Source organism: Scomber scombrus, chromosome 10, assembly GCF_963691925.1.
Source record: "Scomber scombrus chromosome 10, fScoSco1.1, whole genome shotgun sequence".
NCBI classification, from domain to species: Eukaryota; Metazoa; Chordata; class Actinopteri; order Scombriformes; family Scombridae; genus Scomber; species Scomber scombrus.
The window spans coordinates 3,629,870-3,649,891 of record NC_084979.1 but is presented as its reverse complement, the minus strand read 5'-3'; the positions used below and the strand labels follow the sequence as shown (position 1 = coordinate 3,649,891).

Sequence of the window (20,022 nt, the reverse complement as noted above, 5' to 3'; positions counted from 1 at the left end):
TGAGTGTTAATGAATCAGGACATCTTCCTACATAACTAGCTACCAACCTTGCAACATCATTTATAAATAGTGAAAGAAAAGTGGTGATACGCGTGTAAGAGATTGACATAGCTGTGCAAGTCGTTGTTATAGTTGACTTACATATTCTTCTGATTAATGTGAAACTTCTCGGAAATCACATCCGCAGGACAGATCTGTCGCTCATTATTTCTGATTGGTTATTATGAACACAATGTGGGGCTGAATGAAAGGAGATGAAACCACACCCACGCAGTCCTGATGAGCGTGAGGCTTCAATCTGTAGTAACTGATCGGGGGCAGCTGTGAACACAACACTGACATGTTATCATCACTTAAGATGACAAAGTTGTAAACAAAAAGTTGCCTGTTTACATATCCTTGACCGAATTATCAACACATTGATTATAACTTCCAATAACTTCCAGGAAATAGCACCCTCACTATAACTTTAATCACAGCTTACTTAATCACTATTTAGACAATATTGGCATAGAGAAATAGTTAAAGCCCACCCGTCTCAGAAATATGTTTTTCTTCTTGTTCCTACAGTTGAATGTTTAAGCCCCAAAAAACGATAGAATACTAAAAAAATATATATATATATATTTTGAAATTAAGTCTAATGTGGATGGTTTGTGACATCACAACCAGTTTTAGAGTCAATCCTGGTCCAGTATTCAACTTACACAAGTGTGATGTGGAAACTTGAAGCTTCCAGTGCACAAACACTGAGAATGGACTTCACAGTGAAGCAGGAGACATCTTGTGTCGAGCAGTTCAAATTCTGAAATGAAAAAAACAACATAGTTAAGTTTATGGGATTTTTTTTTAATAAGGCAGAAGGAGTAGATGCAATTTTAAGGATTTGAACAATATAAAATTGAACTTTTTTATGGGAATGACCATATCAAACACACAGGCGGTTGTGGCTCAGGAGGAAGAGCGGTTGTCCACCAATTGGAAGATTGGTGGTTTGATTCCCAGCTCCTCTAGTCCACATGTCCATGTGTCCTTTGGGAAGATGCTTAACCCCAAATTGCTCCCGTTGCTGTGCCAACGGTGTATGAATGTGTATGAATGGTTAGTTTCCTCCTGATGAGCAGGTTGGCACCCTGTGTGGTAGCTCCTGCCATCAGTGAATGAATGTGTGTGAATGGGTGATTGAGACATAGTGTAAAAGTGCTTTGAGTGGTCAAAAGACTAGAAAAGCACTTTATAAGTATAGTCCATTTACCGTATAATCCATTTACATTATTCAAAATATTAAAAGTAGAGTATTTTATGTACATCTTAAAACATGGAGGAACCTCAAGATTACAAAATCATATCCAGTCTGCTTATATTTAGAGCATATATATATAGATATATATAAAACTATTTGAAATGTGTGGACATGTCTTCAGGAAATGATTCCTATCAAAAAAAATCTTCTGTAAGTTAGTTAGACTTGTTTATATGTAGTTTATATTTACTGTATGACAAATACTGTGCTTGTAATGGAGCTTAAAGACACATTACAACAAGAGCAAGTACACAGCTTTGGAAATAGTAAAAGCCAGTAGTAAAAGTTGAATAAATAATATTAAGTAAGCTTTAGTGTTCTTTAAACGACAAAATATTTAAAGTTTTGATAAAGAAAGGGAATGAATGTGACTTCTAATGTTACATCCACAAAGCAGCGAGCACATACCTCCAGCACTGCAGGCGGAGGTAGACGGTGTAAACGCGGGCTTCATGTCTTCTAGAGGGGAAGAAGAAGAAGGACACGGGCGGAAAGCCGGTTCATGCTGATGTCACATGAACCACAATGGCGGCTAAACAACAAACCGTCCCCTCTCTCACACTGACATGTTTACTCTCAACTCTTCTGCTACAAACTTGTCGGACTTTTGCAGGGGAGCTGAAGTGGGACGAGAATGGCTACGTGTTGTACTGCCCGTGTATGGGTAAATGAACCTACCGACATGAACGCTTCACATTGTGTCGTATGAAGAGAGCAGAGCTAGCGACTCCAAACTTTCACTCGTTCATTAGTAGAGAGTGCTGTTTTATATTCATACGTGGTTCATATTGTCTGTTCTTGAGTTAAGACCTGTCTGACAGCATGTTATATTCGGCAGTGAAAACGCTTTCGTCAATACTAATAAAAACTTAGAGAATACTTGAAAACTCACGCTAGAGGAGAAGCAACAGAAGCTAGCAGCTAGTGGAGTTTAGAAGCAACTGGGGTTAATAATAAAAGTGTAATAGCTTAAGCTATATGCTACACTGTTAGCAAGTCACTCGTTACTCTTTATCTCAAATTCCCGCCATTCACGCAAGTTCTCATTGATTGGTTATAAGTAGGAGTGTAATCTTTACTCAAAAGTGCCTGTTGCCTTCTGTTGTTGTTCAGGTCGCTTCGGAAACCAGGCAGACCACTTCTTGGGATCTTTGGCCTTTGCGAAGATGTTGAACCGAACCCTGGCAGTCCCTCCCTGGATTGTGTATCGCCACCACACACCCCCTTACACTAATGTAAGTACAGTCAGTGAGCCAGGTCCAAGCAGCTGCCACTGACTGCAGTGTATGATGATCACACACATCAATAAGATAAGATATTCCTTTATTAGTCCCACAATGGGGAAATTTGCAGTAATACAGCAGCAAGTGGGCAGTAAAAAAATAGAAGAGCATCAGAATCAGCATAAGAAGTAATGATCAATAAATAAGTACGAAAAACAATAATAGTAGAGTATATAATAAAAAATAATAATAATTGTGACATTTACAGCACAACAGTAATATTGGTATTGACTGGTAATGTACCAGAGATGATATTGTTAATGCACATATTAAAGTGAAACAAAGAGAAAAAAAGTATATTTTATATATATATATATATATATATATATATATATATATATATATATTGCGCAGTTGAATTGAAATTGGTGTTATACATGAAATACTTATATTGCACAACATTTGACATTAAAAGTGCAGTGTGTCAAATTGTCCAGGATGGGGGTTTGAGGTTTACTGGGAACAGTGCTGATTGTACAGTCTGACAGCTGCAGGGAGGAAGGACCTGCGATATCGCTCCTTCACACAAGAAATAAAGTGCTTCATTAAACTCAAAGGAAAATAACAGCGTTACAGCAGCCAAGTCATAAATATGTTAAAGGAAGTGTTTACAAGTTTTGAGGTTTCTCTTAAAACAATATTCATGAGACTAAATTAACAGTGAAAGCTGTTTTTCTTGCTGTAGTCCATCTTCCTATTCATACTGACCATTAGAAGATCCCCTCATAATGCACTTACAATGTAAGTGATGGAGGACAAAATCCACTGTATGCAGAAATATTCAGATACACCATTTTGTAGTGAAAATAGCACATTTATACTGCATGCAAATAACTGCATGTGTTTTTGCTCAAAACTGTATGCGATTAACTTAGGTGGGCATCTGTGTAAAGGGGAGACTTGTGGGTACCAATAGAACCCCTTTTCATTCAGATATTTTGAAGTGAGAGTTCAAGGGACCCCTGTAAAATGGCTATGCCAGTATTTCCTTGCCAAAGTTTAGCCTAACTTTGGAGCATTATTTAGCCCCCTACCTGACAAGCTATCAAGACATGGCTCTTAGGTCTTCTAGCTTCATAATATACAAGAATCTTCACATTCAAACTGAGCCCAGTACAGCCTCTGAAAGACAGTAATTGGGGAGTATAAAGAGGTTATGGGTATATCTGATGATATTCTATATTTTTCTTATTTGCAACATATTCCATGAAAAAGGATAAAACTCTTGTTCAAAATATAATTATTGGCTCTTTTTGCCAATAAAAAAAAACCTGAATTGGACAGTTATTTTCATTCCAATCTTTTCTATTCTATTTCTATTCAGGTCCATGTTTCCTACAGTGAGTTCTTCCAGCTGGAGCCCTTGTCAGCCTACCACCGTGTGGTCAGTTTGGAGGACTTCATGGAGAAGCTGGCTCCTAAACACTGGCCCACAGGACAGAGGAAAGCCTACTGCTTTGAGACTGCAGCACAGCGGAGTGCAGACAAGAAGTCCTGCCCCATGAAGGTGAGTGTCCAATGCAGCAGAACCTGGACTACAACGGATTGTGTTTATCTGCTTGTATTGATACATAAGCTGCTTTCAGATACAAATGTGTCAACTAACATTCCTAAAAGATGTGGTATAGTGAGCTTTATTTGAAAGCCAATATGCATGCATTGCTCAGTGTGTACATAAATGATGAGGAATAAGGGTGAAAGGCTGCCATCTGGTGGCCGATAGACCACCAATTGCACTGTGTAACAAATATTTACTTATTTATTTGTAGCTGTGTAGTAAATGTTATTTCCTAATTGCTTGTGTCTAAAAAGTACAGAAAATAGCACTTATTCCCTTCAAACTATGCTTTTGTGACAAGGACAGTGACTTTTTTTTATTATTATTTCTTTTACACATTATAGCCTATGCACTTAAGAAGTAACACTTAATACCCAGGAACAAAAATGATGTTACATAGTGTTATGAACCACAAGCTCACAGGGATCAGGCTTCTTTTTTTATTGTTGTGACATGGTTCTGGTTCACTTTCAGGATGGGAACCCGTTTGGTCCATTCTGGAACTACGCTGGTGTGGAATTTGACGAGTCTGTCTTGTTCGGTGGTATTTCCTTTAGTGCCTACTATCAGCCTCAGTGGATGATGAAGTGAGTACCTGTTTGAGGGTCACATACATGTAGGAACAGAAGACCATGTTGTTTAGCTCAGTGTTCTAAACTTCATAAGCCTTCAACATGATGATTAATTATACATTTATTTTTATGACAAAGGTAGTGCCTCCTCTGAAGATTTCCCTCATGCTTCCTCTAATGGAACAGGTTCCCTCCCTCTGAGCATCCAGTTTTAGCCATGCCCGGAGCTCCCGCACAGTTCCCAGTGATAGAGGAACACGTGGGCCTGCAGCGCTACATGGTGTGGTCCCACAAGATGGTGAAGGAGGGAGAAGAACTCATCTCCACCCTGCTGACCAGGCCTTATGTGGGCATTCACCTGAGGATCGGCATCGACTGGGTGAGTCTGTGATGCTCATATGGATACATATGGATGAATGCATCCATATGTTCAAATACAGACACTCCCATCTTTCCTGCATATTACCAAACACAATCATTATCTACAAGTTTGACCAGTTGTATTTTATAATGTGGAGTATAAATCATTGCGTCATGAGCATGTAGCTCTGACAAATCTTTAACTTTCACTACTACTAATAATAATATTTTTTATTTCTATAGCACCTTTCCAAACCAAGGTTACAAGGTGCTTCACATAATACAATACACACTATTTAAGCAAAATAAAATGAACAGAATATCATAACTAAAAACAGAACAAAAACCATAGTCAAGCATAGATAGATGAAACAAATATCAAATTGACACATTAAACAATTAAAAAACAATTATACAATATTACAGAAATGTCAGTCTGTACAGGGGAGTCTTTAAATGCTTTTTAAAATGAGGCGCTGACTCAGCTGATCTAAAACTACAGCGTTGGAGCTACAACGGTAATCTAACCACACTTCACGTTAGCAGCTAAGAGACTATTCATGTCACATTGGCTAAGTGAGTAGTGTCCTCCATTCCTCACTGTGTACGTCGAGTACGAGTGGAGACTGCAGAAGAATTACAGGTAAATAACTCTGTCCCCAACCATAATGACAGTCTGTGTTTTTACTGAAGTGAAGCAACCACTCTCCAATCCCACCCCTCCACCCCCCTTTACATTATTATGCTATTGTATTATCATTATATCAGTGGTAGAAAATGATCTTCAAATGACAATAATATTGTTTATCGTGATTATTTCTGGGACAATATATCGTCTGACAAAAGTAGTTATCGTCACAGGCCTACTTCATAGTTGGTTTTGGTCTTTTTATGGGATTGCAAACATTAAAACCACAAATCACACTAGAAATTTTGGTGTAGTAATAATCTCAGGCCTAAATTTGAATAGCCACATTAAGACGATCATAAAATGAACCTACTATCACCTTAAGAATATATTGAGGATTAAAGGACTTACATCTCAGCAGGATTTAGAAACACTTGTCCATGTGTTTATCTTTAGCCCACTTGACTACTGTGACAGAGTCTTTACAGGTCTCTCTAAAGAGTCAATCAGACAGCTGCTGCTCAAGTCCTCACTAAGACCAGGAGAGTACAGATCACATCACTGCACTTCTCGGGTCTTCACACTGACTTCCTGTCTGTCAAAGAACTGACTTTAAAATACTGCAGTCAATTTAATAAGCACTGATCTATTTACTACCACAAACCTTAAAGTCTGCTTTATGTTTATATGTTTTTTTTTTAACATATATATGTTGCATTGTGTTTAAACTCTCCTTGTCTAATCTACCCTTACAGCAAAATGCCTGCAAATTACTAAAGAGTGGTGACGCAGGCCCTCACTTCATGGCCTCTCCTCAGTGCGTCGGCTACAACCGCCAAACAACACTGCCCCTCACCATGACCATGTGCCTCCCCGACCTTTCCGAAATCCGCAGGGCCGTCAAGCTGTGGGTGAAGAAGACTTCGGCCCGCTCCATCTACATCGCCACCGACTCTGAGTCCCACAGCAGGGATATTGAAAAGCTATTCAAGGGCAAGGTGGGTTTGTCTGGCCTCTCGTATTGCATTCAAGAGAAAGTAATAAGATACTTAAGCTTTAAGGGGGTATATTACACCTCCACACAAGTTAACTCAGCCAGATTGAGTAATCCAGCTACCAAGGCAACTGTTGAGCATGAACTCTTGAGAAACAGGGCTGCTGGAGGAAACGTAGCAATGCAGAAAACACACCAAACACCTTGCATGACTGTATGATCATTTCCATGTATTCACATTACTTGTAAGAATTTCCCCACATGGTCTTTTTGTATTTATTTGCCTGAAACAGCCAGCGAGCAACAGCAGGCACCGACTAGTCCCCAAACAGTCTAGTGATGTTACTGAAGCCTGAGTAAAGGCAAAATAAATAAATATGATATATTTGCAGTAAACAGATGCTGAAATAAATACATTGTCAAGCTGATTTGTTAAAAGTCTAAACTTTTTCAAATAATTCTTTTTTGTAATGGAATTCAGACCAATTAGAGCTAAACTAACATTCTAGTTGCTCCATCCACACTTAAAATATCGCCATCTAAAGATATTAGTACATTTTATTTTTATTTTTATTTATCCTTTATTTAACCAGGCGAAGTCCCATTGAGATACTAAAATCTCTTTTACAAAGGAGCCCTGGGGCTCAGAGACCCAATATATACACAATATTTTTACACCCTGACCAGAATTACAATTCTCTGAAAAAACACTGAATACATATAGTAGTCATATTTAAACCATTCATATACTGAACATTATGCTAAATGTTGTCAATTAAGAAGCTTCTGTGCAAAATAATCTGAAAAAACAGACATAATATTGTTGAATTCTCACTTATTTTTCTTAAGTAAAAAATATGGTTTATTATAGTAAAGTTATCATATATAAATATTATATTATTTGTAGGTTATTATGTAATGGTTTTACTGGTCCAGCCCACTTGAGATCTAATTGGCCTATATGTGGCCCTTGAACTAAAATGAGTTTGACACCCCTGATGTAGCACATGGAATATGTCTGATATGGAAATTAGTGTTTTCCACACCAGCCATCTTTAGAATTGTCATGTCCATTGTCATGGATTGAAGTACAATAGCAGAGGAATACACCTTCTCATTTGTTAAAATATTATATTTCCCACCCTGGTTGTTTATTTTACAGGTAAAAGTGATCAGCCTCCAACCCGACTCAGCCCAAATGGACCTGTATATATTAGGCCGGGCCGACCACTTCATCGGCAACTGCGTCTCCTCCTTCTCCGCATTTGTGAAGAGGGAGCGGGACGTCCAACGGCTCCCATCCTCCTTTTTTGGCATGGACAAGCCCGGGAAAGTAAATGACAAAGAAGAACTCTGAATGTCACACGGTCACCCCTCTGGATGCTACTGCTGCTGCATGACTGTCATGAGGAGCCGAGAAAAGCAGACGTGGAAAGCAGAGAACACCATATGTGACGTGATGGTTAAATTAAGGCGCAGGCTGGTCCAATTTTAAAATGGGTTTGAATCTGTGAAACAGAGCTCATTGGAGAGGATATAGCAGGTCTGTAGTGATGATGTTCCTCAATGTTATAACGCTGCTGCTACCAAGAAACACTTTATTTTTGTCTGCTCCCTTCTTGAAACTCTATCAACATTAAAAGTATTTTATATGTTCCTTCTTTTTCCTACCTGATTGTTGTTCACCATAACTGAAACCAACTTTCCTTTCCAACAGGGAAGCATAATCATTTCCTTCAGCTGCAGTCATATTCTCTAGCTGCAGCCATGTCAGCAACACCTCCCTGGTTGACCTCAGTGAACCAGGGGAAAAGACTGATTGCAATGTCAGCGATCATGTTCTCCCTCTCCCTCTCACTTTTGCCCTTTTCCTCCTCTCTTTCTCTACCTACCTTTCCTCTCCCTTTCCTTTCACTCCCCTCATCTCTCTCCAGCTTGTTCTTTCCTTTCCTCTTTGCCCTCCATTCCAAGGAGAGCACAGTAACCGATCCTCACGTACATACTAATTATAGGGAGGAAAAAGCAGACAGTCTTTCCACCTCTCAATTTACCCAGGACCAAAAAACTGACATAATGTGTGGAACCCTGGACTGAATGTTTTGCGAACAGTATTTGTTACTCAGTGAATGTATGCAAATGTTTCAAGGGATGATTTAGAGGATACTAGAGACTATTTGCACTGGATGATTAAATGCTAGTCAAAAGTATTCCTTTGTGTGAAAGCAGTGAATGCGTTTTTGTAATTTGTATTTTTTAAGTTGAATGTTTTCCTATTATATTTTACACCAATAAAGTGATGCACACTAATTTTTCAAAAGAACCGACTGACTCTTGCCTGTTTACCTCCCTCTGTGGAAGCTCAGCTGTGAGTACAGTTGAATCAGCTGATATACTAAACTATGCTGGACAAGCGTATAGACTGGGTTGCCAGATATGCGGGAATACTTTGAATGAATATTGCTTATAATGTATGTACGCGAGCCACATCCTTACTCACAACTTAAGTATATAGTCGCAACGAAATGTTAGTATTTATTAATTGTATATACCTCTCTCTTAATGAAGTCTTTTATTTGAGTTAACGTGTTTTCCCACGTACCTCTTTTGCGGTCGGTTGTGCTCAAACCTGGCAACCCCGTGACCGTTGCGGGGATGAGCAGCGGCTAATGGCTGACTGGGAGTTTTTTGGATTAGCCAACTGCTTTTATTAATTATAAACGACGTCTCCGTGTGTCTTATGTAAAACTATGTTTGTATTACGCCGGTGGTAAGTCTTTTATGTGTTCTTTTTTCATTTTTCTACGGCGACATGGTGAATTTACGTGTGTCCTCCTCGCTACTCGCGTTAGCCAGGTAATGCTGCTATCAGACTTGTAGCTTGGGTTACCCGTGTGTTTGCCGTTGCTAGGCCGGGTCTTGTGGTCTCGTTGCGGGCTGCGTTTTGCACCAGATAACGGACGGTTAGCCGAGCCGCTAGTTGACCAATCTTTTTATCAACATGCTGCTGCTGGCAGAAGTCTCCATACAGCTGTCACTTCATCACCTGAAGGTCCAGCGTTGAGTAACGTTAGATAATCTAGCAGTTTGTAGTTGCCAGATAACAGGCTAACGTTAAATATAGTTAGCCCCGACCGGTTTATTACCTAACCTACACAACTGTGTAAATGCTGATTTCCGCTGTTGGCCAACTGTGAGCCGCTTTTTCATTTTGACCCACTAAATTGAACCTTATCAGTTCTCGTGTGTGTTTGCTGTGTTGTGTTATATGATCCTAGAAAGTCTTACTAAGCTCATCCAGTGTTTCCACGTACAAGAAATTGACAAGAGCAGGAGACGCAGATCTGCCACACAGGTGCCAGTGACAGGATAGATAGATTGTATCATTTTTAATGTCTAGCAGTAGCTCTGTGTTGTTTTAGATGTGAATGAATATCCCAGACTGTATGTAATGCATTAACCATCAAAGTGAGCTATGTGTTATAATGACAGTTGCCAGGTTTTTTACTAATCAATCATTTTATGTTTTTTTCCCAGTAGGTTCTGATGAGGGCATTTTTGCCTGCGAACTGTTCCTGAAGCTCCACTTGGAAGACAGAGAATACAAAGTGCTGAGCCGTGTGGGTTGGCAGCTGCTTTGAAACATGTCCAAGAGCAAGAGCTCCGAGGCAGTCAAGGTGGTGGTCCGTTGTCGCCCCATGAATGAGAAAGAGCGGGCAGCCAAGTTTGAGAGGATGGTCTCTGTCGATGTTAAACTAGGCCAAATACTTGTCAGGAACCCCAGGGAGGCTTCTGCCAATGATCACCCCAAAATCTTCACTTTTGACTCAGTCTATGACTCGAACTCTAAACAAATAGATCTGTATGATGAAACCTTCAGGCCTCTGGTGGATTCAGTTCTTCTGGGGTTCAATGGGACCATTTTCGCCTACGGACAGACGGGTACGGGGAAAACCTACACTATGGAGGGTGTTAGAAACGATCCGGAGAGGAGAGGAGTGATCCCCAACTCCTTTGAGCATGTCTTCACTCACATTTCACGCTCCCAGAATCAGCAGTATCTGGTCAGAGCGTCGTATCTAGAAATTTACCAAGAGGAGATCAGGGACTTGCTCTCCAAGGACCAGGCGCATCGTCTGGAGCTCAGGGAGAGGCCTGATACGGGTGTGTACGTTAAAGACCTTTCGTCGTTCGTCACCAAGAGCGTGCGGGAGATCGAACACGTCATGAACGTGGGCAACCAGAACCGTTCTGTGGGCTCCACCAACATGAACGAACACAGCTCTCGTTCTCACGCCATTTTTGTCATCACTGTTGAGTGCAGTGAGTTGGGTGTGGATGGAGAGAACCACATTAGGGTAGGCAAGCTGAACCTGGTCGATTTAGCTGGTAGTGAAAGGCAGACCAAGACCGGTGCTCAGGGTGAGAGGCTTAAAGAAGCCACGAAGATCAATCTGTCGCTTTCTGCTTTGGGAAATGTCATCTCGGCTCTGGTGGACGGCAGAAGCAGCCACATCCCCTACCGAGACTCCAAACTCACCCGTCTGCTGCAGGACTCTCTGGGAGGCAACGCCCGCACCGTCATGGTCGCCAACATCGGCCCGGCCTCCTACAACGTGGAGGAGACCCTAACCACACTGCGCTACTCCAACCGGGCCAAGAACATCAAGAACAAACCACGCATCAACGAGGACCCCAAAGACGCCCTTCTCAGGGAGTTCCAGGAGGAGATCGCCAGGCTGAAGGAGCAGCTGGAAAAGCGCTCTGGGAAAAAGAAGAAGAGGAGGCAGAGGAGGAGGGGCGGTGAAGGGAGCGACGGCGAAGACCTGGAAGAAGGAGAAACGGAGGATGACGATGAGGAAGGGGAGGACAAAGAGAATTACTGGCGGGAGCAGCAGGAGAAGCTGGAGAGGGAGAGGAGGGCCATCATGGAGGATCACAGTTTGGTGGCCGAGGAGAAAGTTCGGCTGCTGAAGGAGAAGGAGAGGAAGATGGAGGATCTGAAGAGGGAGCGGGAGGCTGGAGAGATGCTCACAGCTAAAGTTAAGGTAAGTTGACTTTCTTGCGTGTGCCCTGCCATGTGCTCCTGGTCTAATTCTTGGAATTTTTATCCAACCCAGCTGGTGGAAAGCACTGATTTTAAATTGGTTTCATCCTATTTTTTCCCCCAGGCAATGGAGAGCAAGCTGCTGGTAGGGGGCAAGAACATTGTGGATCACACCAATGAGCAACAGAAGATGTTGGAGATAAGGAGGCAGGAAATCGCTGAGCAGGTATAATATCAAATTAAAACTGTGCTGAAAAAAGTGTAGAAACTGGAGGTCACAGGTGAGAAAAATGTGATCAAAGCTTACATGATATTTGTTTTCAATGGAGACATCTGATATTTTATACACAAAACCCCTCAAATTGACATGGAATTTGGGTCACAGTTCAGTACGATTTCAGAACAGCAAAAAAAAAAAAAAATAATATTTTGATCCTTTTATTTTGAAAAATGCAAAAATCAGTAGCTCATTGGCCAAAACTAGTAAAAAACTTGCATCAGCCAGGACGCCTGCTGACAGCTGTTTTCTGCCGATCTGTGTGTTTAACCCTCACATACTGGTCATATTCTACACACTTGCAGTATGTTCTGGGTCAGTTTTGACCTGAATCCCCTCATAAAAAGTGTCTATACCAGATTTTGAATCACAGGTCTGTTTAGAAAGCATCATTAGCTGATCTGACTGATCCATAAATGTGTGACTAAACCTTGATTCATGTTTCAGAGAGCAGAGAGAGTGTATTTTTTTAGCTTTGACGCCACTGATTTTTGGAGGAAAAACACCAATATCATGTCCTATTTTACCTAAGACATGAAAATATAACATAGCAATAATGATTGAAATATATTTTATATTTATATTATATACATATATTAAGTGAAAAAGAACTTTATGGAACGGTGGGGTTTATTGTATAACCATTAGAGCCATCAGTCTTCACTGCTACATCATAAAAAGAAATCCTCATAACTACTATTCATTAACTAAAAGACATGTCAACAGATACGGGTCAAATCACAACAGGGGTCACATTTGACCCAAACAGTATGCAAGGGTTAACGTTGTTCTGAAGAGCTTCACTCGAGCCATTCAGAACAGAGAAGGGAGCAGTGGGACTGATGAGTCATAATATTGTTTAAATACAGAGATGATGGCACATATTTTAATAATGATAATAGAAATGATAGTGACAGTACATGAGCAGGTTAATTGGTTCCTGCATGCTACAGCTAAATGTTACAGGTGGAACTCAAGCCCTAGAATTATTGTTCCGCAAGTCCGAGTAATAGGGTTATGAAACTCATTTGACAGTAATTGTTTGGGTCAGGAAACGTCCTGTACTGAACAGTTTGGAATGAGTACGTGAACTGTTACACTTGTTTTAGTCCCAGAACACCAGAGCCAAATGAAAACAGTGCAGCACACACACATTTCTAATATTAATCCATTTCTGTAGATTATGGGTTAATTCTTGTTCTCTTCTCCACCACAACCTTTCTTGTGTCTTATGTAAATACCAGCACTGTTGGTTATAGTCAGCAGTTATGTTTGACCTGAAAATCTACAAAAATGTTCCCCACAGTAACTTTTCACATGATTTTGTTCAACACTGTGATCATTAGATTCAGTCTTTGATTTCTGTGATTTTGTAATCAGCAGCACAGCTATCATCCAAGCATTTATCTGTTGGTTTAAAGCAATTTCCCATCCATATTCTTTATCAGCCAATATTACACAACCTCCATTTCACATCCTAGTACTTGTTATGACTGATTTTCTGTACTCTGTCCTTTACTTGACCGACCTCGTGGCTCAATTTGTTTAGCCCGGTTTACAATCAGAGCATTGCGGTGTGAAGTTCTGAAAGGATGCGTTTGTGTGCGTTCCCAGAAACGGAGGGAGCGAGAGATGCAGCAGCAGATGGAGTGCCGGGACGAGGAGACTCTGGAGCTGAAGGAGACCTACAGTTCTCTCCAGCAGGAGGTCGACATCAAGACCAAGAAACTGAAAAAGGTAACGGCTCCGACCTCGGCCGTCTTTCCTGTCCCCCCATTCAAACAACGCTGTACACACAATGGACATATTCTGAGCACATGCCATCATAAATATGCATGTGATCCTGTAAAAGCATAGGTACATAGGTAGGACTGTTGTACTGGAAAAAGTCTGAGTGACAGCACTTCTAATGCTTTTTGTGTCTGGTGATGAATTGTTCAATACAGTAAGTAGGTCAGGTTATTTCAATTCAGGTTACATTACTGGAAAAGTCTATTATTCCTGACAGCGAAGTGTACCTGAGACCTTATCATCATGTTCTCCTGGTTCTCCTCTCTCCTTCTCTGTCCTCTAGCTGTTTGCCAAGCTGCAGGCAGTGAAGGCAGAAATCCACGACATCCAGGAGGCACACATCAACGAGCGCCAGGAGCTGGAACAGACCCAGAATGAGCTCACCAGGGACCTCAAACTCAAGTACGGAGCTCTGCTTCTAACACCGCTGGCTTGCCAGAGACACATCCATTCTAACTGTCAGTTAGGAACACAGTCTGGAGGATACTAATGATCACCTCCAAACTACAGCTGATGTCACACTGACTTTAACAGTCTGTGCAATAATTGGCTATGAAAAGTATGTGTGTGCATTATGAGCACACGCTTGATTTTATATGATAACACGATGCTTAAATTATGGGCATGATTTTCTGGATCTATTTTTATTTTCTTGGGATCAAGTTTAGATTGAGCTGCACCCAACGATAAGTTTCATTTTTAATTCATCTGCAAATGACTTTCTAAGTTAATCAATTAACAGTTTGGTCTCTAAAATGTAAGAATATAGTGAAACATCTGTTCTAAGGTGATCAGATTGTTAATGAGGTATTGTGTAGGGAAAGAGACACTAGACTGTCTATGTGTTTATATTCATTTAGTCTCTTCTGTCCATTTCTCTGCTTGTGCTGTTAGTTTGATGACCCGTCTGTTTGTCTTTCAGGCATCTGATCATTGAGAACTTCATCCCCTCAGAGGAGAAGAACAAAATAGTCAACAGAGCTTTCTTCGATGAGGAGGATGAATACTGGAAGATGAAGCCAATCACACGTATAGAGGAGTAAGTGACCCAATATTTATAGCACATTTATGCATTCCTCCTCTAGTTTAATAGATTTAATGCTCCAGTTTGAGAACAGATGTTGTGTTAAAGTGAACAGCTTGTATGATCAATTCTGTTTAATGTTTAAAAGATGAGGATCAGCAGGAGGTTCAAACCTGCACTGTTTTCTGCCATTGAAATAGTTTGTACCACAGCAGGCGATGCACAGTACATTCAGTGTTTACAGATGTAAACATATGTATCATTTGAGTATTCAGCACCAAATCCAATTATTCATTCTGAGGGATCAGTTACCTTGAAATCTACATTTATTTTTCACTACAGACGTTTTGACATATCAGGGGGGGAAAAATAAAGTGTTACTAAACTATTAATTATAGCTGCATTCCAGTGACATGTTTACAGTAACAGTATGTCCTGTTATGTAGAAGCAGTTTAATTTCTGTCTTTTACAAGTTTTATGAACATTTTTGATTATAAATGAATGTCAGTTGTTAGTACAACACTCAGTACAGACTGTTAACTGACTGGAAACTTGAGTATGGAAGTTGTGTTGGAAACATTAAGATCTAAGTTCTTTGATTTGATTGGATGATTAAAAGCTACGTTTTAGCTTTGAATACAGTGTGAGTTGGAGCTGTTGAGGACTCCATGTTGACTCAGCCAGAAAATGTTTTTGATAAAATTCCTTGATTGGAATTTCTGCTTTTTTAGGTAATTATGATTACTATAAATCTTTATATCATGAACCTGAGCAATGTTTAACATATTCAGTCACTGAGCAGTCTTTTAATAGAAAAGAAAACTTTTCAATATATGTAATAGTATGAATGTAAAGAACACTGATGCTTTTTTATTATACTGTTTCATTCCATTTACAGGATTTGCAGCTTTGAAATACTAGCAGGCTGAGATGGATAAAACAGAGTGGAGCATAGTGAATAAAGCATGATACAGATCTATTATAATAAGATCAGATCAGCATTCCAGATTCCAATCTTTAGGATCTCAGGTTCAGTTAGTACTGCAGTTAGACAAGACAGGTGTTTCCCCACAATACACACTGTCTCACTCTCAGTGTGTGTGTGTGTGTGTTTCAGTGACCATCAGATGATGACCAGGCCTCTGTCTGCAGTGGGCTACAGGAGACCTCTCAGTCAACACGCTCGCATGGCCATGATGATCAGACCTGACATGAGATACAAAGTAAGCCGCACGTCTTCCTCACCTTCCTCTTCATTCATGTTTTCACTCATAGAAACGTGAACAGTAAACACCACAAACAGGCTTTTGCATTCTTCATCTTCTTCCTGTTTCACTGATGATGATTTTCCCAGTTAACATTTTATATGCTACTTCTCAGCCTTTTGAAAGCGTTCGTTAACTTTTATTTTGTACACAAGAAAGATACCTATATTAACTCATTTGTCTCTCGTCCCGTTTTCTCCAGGCTGAAAACATCCTGATGCTGGACATGGACCTGCCGGCTCGGACCACCAAAGAGTATCAGGAGCCCGTTATCGCCCCAAAGGTGGCGGCAGCTCTGGAGGACGCTCTCAGGGACGAGGACGAGATCCAGGTAGACGCCTCGGGCTTTCACAGCAGCTTGGGACCGACCCCGCCAGCAAGCGCCAGCAGCAGCCTCAAGAAACCAAAGTCTGGGTGAGTCAAAACTACTGTCAGCTGTAGCTCTACTCCAGCTTCAGACTTCACTTATACTCATTCTTAATTGGTTAGACAGGAAACTTATGTTCAGCTGTCAATCACACAATGCATTTAATGACATCTCGTTGCCTTCTGTCACTCAGTCGACCAAGAACAGGCAAGAAGTCGAGCACCCCGACCTCTCCGTTCAGCCCCGCCAGTCCAGGATCCCCTGTTTACCCACAATCCCGCGGCCTGGTGCCTAAATGACAGCTTCCACTGACCTCTCTGCTGCACACATTTCCACTTTTGGGACTGAACCTTAGAGAGGACGGGGGGAGGGGGTTCATTTGGTCCGAGCCGGCAGAATCTCTTGGATAGAGCAAACTTTAAAGACTTTAATGCTGCTTCGTAGGTTTGAACTTTATAACTGTAACCACACCACTATTAAATGTTAAATATGAGCTTTTTAATCCCTGAGTGTGACTTAGTACAACACACAGGACAGCAGCCACGCATGACCCGAAGCCTCACATCACTCTGCACTGCTGTTACCTTCCTCCACAGCGATGTCTTACATGTTATTTCACAATGTTCTTAATGTACAGAAGAAAAAAAAATGAAGGTGGGGTCAGATCACCTGTTGATGGACTGCAGTATCCCCCCAATGCACTTCATATGTTCCCACATCTGTGCTGAGTGTCGATAGTCCTCCGTCTTACTGTAAGTGTGAAAACGGTGGGGACTCTACAGGCTGTGTGTGTGTGTGTGTGTGTGTGTGTGTGTGTGTGTGTGTGTGTGTGTGTGTGTGTGTGTGTGAGTGTGTTTCTGAATATTGAACGTAACGATTTATGTCGTGCTGCGCTGTTTTTCTTCCTGTGGTTGGGGAACTGAAATTCCCTGAATGTGTGTGTATGTTTGTGTATCTTAAAGGAATAGTTCAACATTTAGTGGAAATATGCTCATTGGCCTTCTTGGCAAGAGCTGGATGAGACAATAATACGCATGTGTCTGTACAGTAGATATGAAGCTTAGGGAGACTCTCGACTAACTGCTGTGAGGGAAGTGTCACATGACCGATGGCAGTAGCCTAGCAATACTACAGCTAGCGAGCTAATCTGCTGCCAGTTATGCTATCTAATGGATCACACTTTTCCAAAAATATTTAAATGAATACACTTCAGTAGAAATTGATTCTTAAAAAAAGGCATTTGTTTTCTATTTAATACACTGAGCTGTGCCCTTTCCATTATCAGATATTTCTTCAGACATTCTGAAAACTTCTGCTGACACATCAAAGAATTTGTGGGGGGAAATCCGTCATAATAAAAGTGTAATACAGAACTTGGAAAGTAGGCTAAATTCATATTGAAAGAATCCATAAATGTGCCTTTTAACATTTGATTTACTGTAAACTTTATTGGGTGTTTTTTCTCTTTGCACATTTATGTTATGCTACTTCACTGTTTACCTTCTACAGTACAAGTAGACAAGCTAGAAGGGCTGCCTGAAGTTCAAATAAAAGAAAAATACTGGCCCCCTCAGCTGTCCCATATTGGTCACGTGACCTTCGCCTTAGATGTTGTTAGAGATTGATTCTCCAGTGAAGCTAGAGGTGATTTGATTATGCAAGCAGTTTCCACTGGTTGCCCGGTAACGTCATAGCAACGACTAGACTCCAGGAAGTCACTGCTCCTCGCCAAGAAAGAGTTCCAGAACATAACACCCCCCAAAACACTAATTTGGGGTAATTTTTACCATTTCTGTTTGTGAACATATGCAAGAAACAAGATGCAATTCATTAGCTGATAGACAGAGCCAGGCTAGCTGTTTCCCCTCATTTCCAGTCTTTATGCTAAGCTAAGCTAATCTGTTGACCAAAGCTTCCATTTACTGTACAGACATGAGAGCGGTATCAATCTTCAAATCTATCCTCATCTCGGGGAATACATTTCCCAAGCACATTTCCCAAAAAGTCAAACTATTCCTTTAACTAACTGAATGATTGTAAACGCACAGACCAGAAAGTAAAAAGTACCCACGGCCTCGGCCACAAGTTGCTGTAATCAGTAGATGCTGTTCTTCCCAGGGCGCGCACGAGACAGAGGCGGGGAATGGCAGGAGAGAGCTCGACACCTTTTTACGCAGGGACACACTCTAGGTCGCACGACATTGAAAATCAAAGACACCAGATCTCCTTAGCTCGAGGTCGACGCTTTACCACAACCCTGGGTCACTCCAAAGTTACCATCCTGGTATATGTGCCTCAGATTCATCAGGGTTCCAAGGTGCCTTAACCTGTGTCTTTAATCTCTGCTCCTTCGTTTGAAGTGCTCACACGTGTATTTTTTCATCACTTCATCGACTTCATTCATTCTAGCAGCAGGCATGATTATTAGACGGAGAGGCAGAGCATTTGGACACAGCATTCAACCACCCACAGGTGTCTGGTTGAGAGCCAGGTGCGCTTCCGCCTTCTGTTTTACTTTACCTCATCTACCGTTTTATTGGTCAGTGTGGCCCTTGGAATGAACCTATTGGTCTAACAGAACATTCAAAAACCCCAGGGGGGAGTGCCGAGCTCTTGACAAGTACCGAGCCTGTTCCACGAAACAAAATAAATGGATCCAGATACACAAAGAATTCCATTTGTAATGCCTACATATGAATAATATGCAGTTTTAAACCTTCCTAGTTAAGCCTGCCTCTCTGCTGCTCTCTTTTCCCCGTACTCTAACTGTGAGGGGGTGTACTGTCCACTCGCTGCTACTGTGTAAGGGTTCTACATAACCCGCTGTGACATTTCAACAAGCCTGGCTCAAACGGCAAGACGAAATCCTCCTCGATACTCAGTGATGCGTGCAGTAGATGGCGTCCATTTAAATCAAGCCTGCGTCACTCAAACAGAACATTAACATAGTCTAACTAAAGGGATCTCAACTGCTGTTTGACCCAAGCCTGCATATGTATTAAGATATGTAACAATGAACATAGACTTGTTGATAGGCAATCCTCAGTCACTTTTGCAGATGTAAGAAAAAAAAACAAGGAAAAATGGGTTTCCATATTGAAAAAATTAACTTATTATAATCTTTCATTTTTATATACAGATGTAGATATAATTTTTCTATTCAGTTTTTCTTTTTAAAAAATAGAATATGGTTTTATTTTTTTGAGCTTTGTAATTTAACGTTGAAATTTTATTTTTTTGCATCGTACATGTACTATACGTGTCCTCTTTTTGTATTCAGCAAGGTACAAGGTTTTATTTTCTTTGTTTTTATACACTTTAAAAAAACGCGTTAGTCTTTAAGTTCTTCACTCGGAAAAGACGAAAGCTCAGCTGTCACCCGGCGTCGATTGTTGGAAAAGGCATAAAGACATTTCGTAGAGATCGATCGTCACGGTCGAGTATTTAACACGTTCACTGTACATTTTAACCTCATAAACAAAACAAAAAAACATAATCTTTAGGATAAGGCCTGATTGTCGTAACTAACATTGCAAATGCTGTTATAGCCGTCGC

General features: G+C 40.8%; 2 protein-coding genes across 4 annotated transcripts; both read left to right on the top strand.

The window, feature by feature from the left end:
- The first annotated feature begins 1,828 nt into the window (after window positions 1-1,828).
- pofut1 (protein O-fucosyltransferase 1) lies at window positions 1,829-9,010 on the top strand. The gene is made up of 7 exons (XM_062427381.1): window positions 1,829-1,967; window positions 2,417-2,538; window positions 3,911-4,093; window positions 4,619-4,731; window positions 4,903-5,095; window positions 6,460-6,702; window positions 7,861-9,010. Exons 1-7 carry the CDS (start codon window positions 1,829-1,831, stop codon window positions 8,053-8,055), a joined length of 1,188 nt encoding a protein of 395 aa, XP_062283365.1. The 3' UTR covers window positions 8,056-9,010.
- Window positions 9,011-9,341: 331 nt separating this feature from the next.
- On the top strand, window positions 9,342-19,554 carry kif3b (kinesin family member 3B). 3 transcript variants are annotated; one of them, XM_062426713.1, is made up of 9 exons: window positions 9,342-9,465; window positions 10,236-11,743; window positions 11,867-11,968; window positions 13,634-13,756; window positions 14,094-14,212; window positions 14,733-14,849; window positions 15,953-16,058; window positions 16,303-16,514; window positions 16,661-19,554. In XM_062426713.1, the coding sequence occupies exons 2-9, from the start codon at window positions 10,340-10,342 to the stop codon at window positions 16,764-16,766; spliced, it is 2,289 nt and encodes a 762-aa protein (XP_062282697.1). In that variant the 5' UTR covers window positions 9,342-9,465; window positions 10,236-10,339; the 3' UTR covers window positions 16,767-19,554. The 3 variants fall into 3 exon arrangements, with proteins under 3 accessions (XP_062282697.1, XP_062282695.1, XP_062282696.1); XM_062426711.1 differs by having other exon boundaries at window positions 10,233-11,743; XM_062426712.1 differs by having other exon boundaries at window positions 9,342-9,551.
- Window positions 19,555-20,022: the final 468 nt, after the last annotated feature.

What these genes read in the sequence shown, in the direction of transcription:
- pofut1 (XM_062427381.1), top strand. Translation starts at nt 1,829, where the DNA reads ATGGCGGCTAAACAACAAACCGTCCCCTCTCTCACACTGACATGTTTA. An exon ending in AGAAGTCCTGCCCCATGAAG is followed by an intron (nt 4,094 to 4,618) that starts GTGAGTGTCCAA and finishes GTTCACTTTCAG; the next exon opens with GATGGGAACCCGTTTGGTCC. An exon ending in CAGCCTCAGTGGATGATGAA is followed by an intron (nt 4,732 to 4,902) that starts GTGAGTACCTGT and finishes CTAATGGAACAG; the next exon opens with GTTCCCTCCCTCTGAGCATC.
- kif3b (XM_062426713.1), top strand. Translation starts at nt 10,340, where the DNA reads ATGTCCAAGAGCAAGAGCTCCGAGGCAGTCAAGGTGGTGGTCCGTTGT. An exon ending in GGCAGGAAATCGCTGAGCAG is followed by an intron (nt 11,969 to 13,633) that starts GTATAATATCAA and finishes GTGCGTTCCCAG; the next exon opens with AAACGGAGGGAGCGAGAGAT. An exon ending in CTCAAGAAACCAAAGTCTGG is followed by an intron (nt 16,515 to 16,660) that starts GTGAGTCAAAAC and finishes TCTGTCACTCAG; the next exon opens with TCGACCAAGAACAGGCAAGA.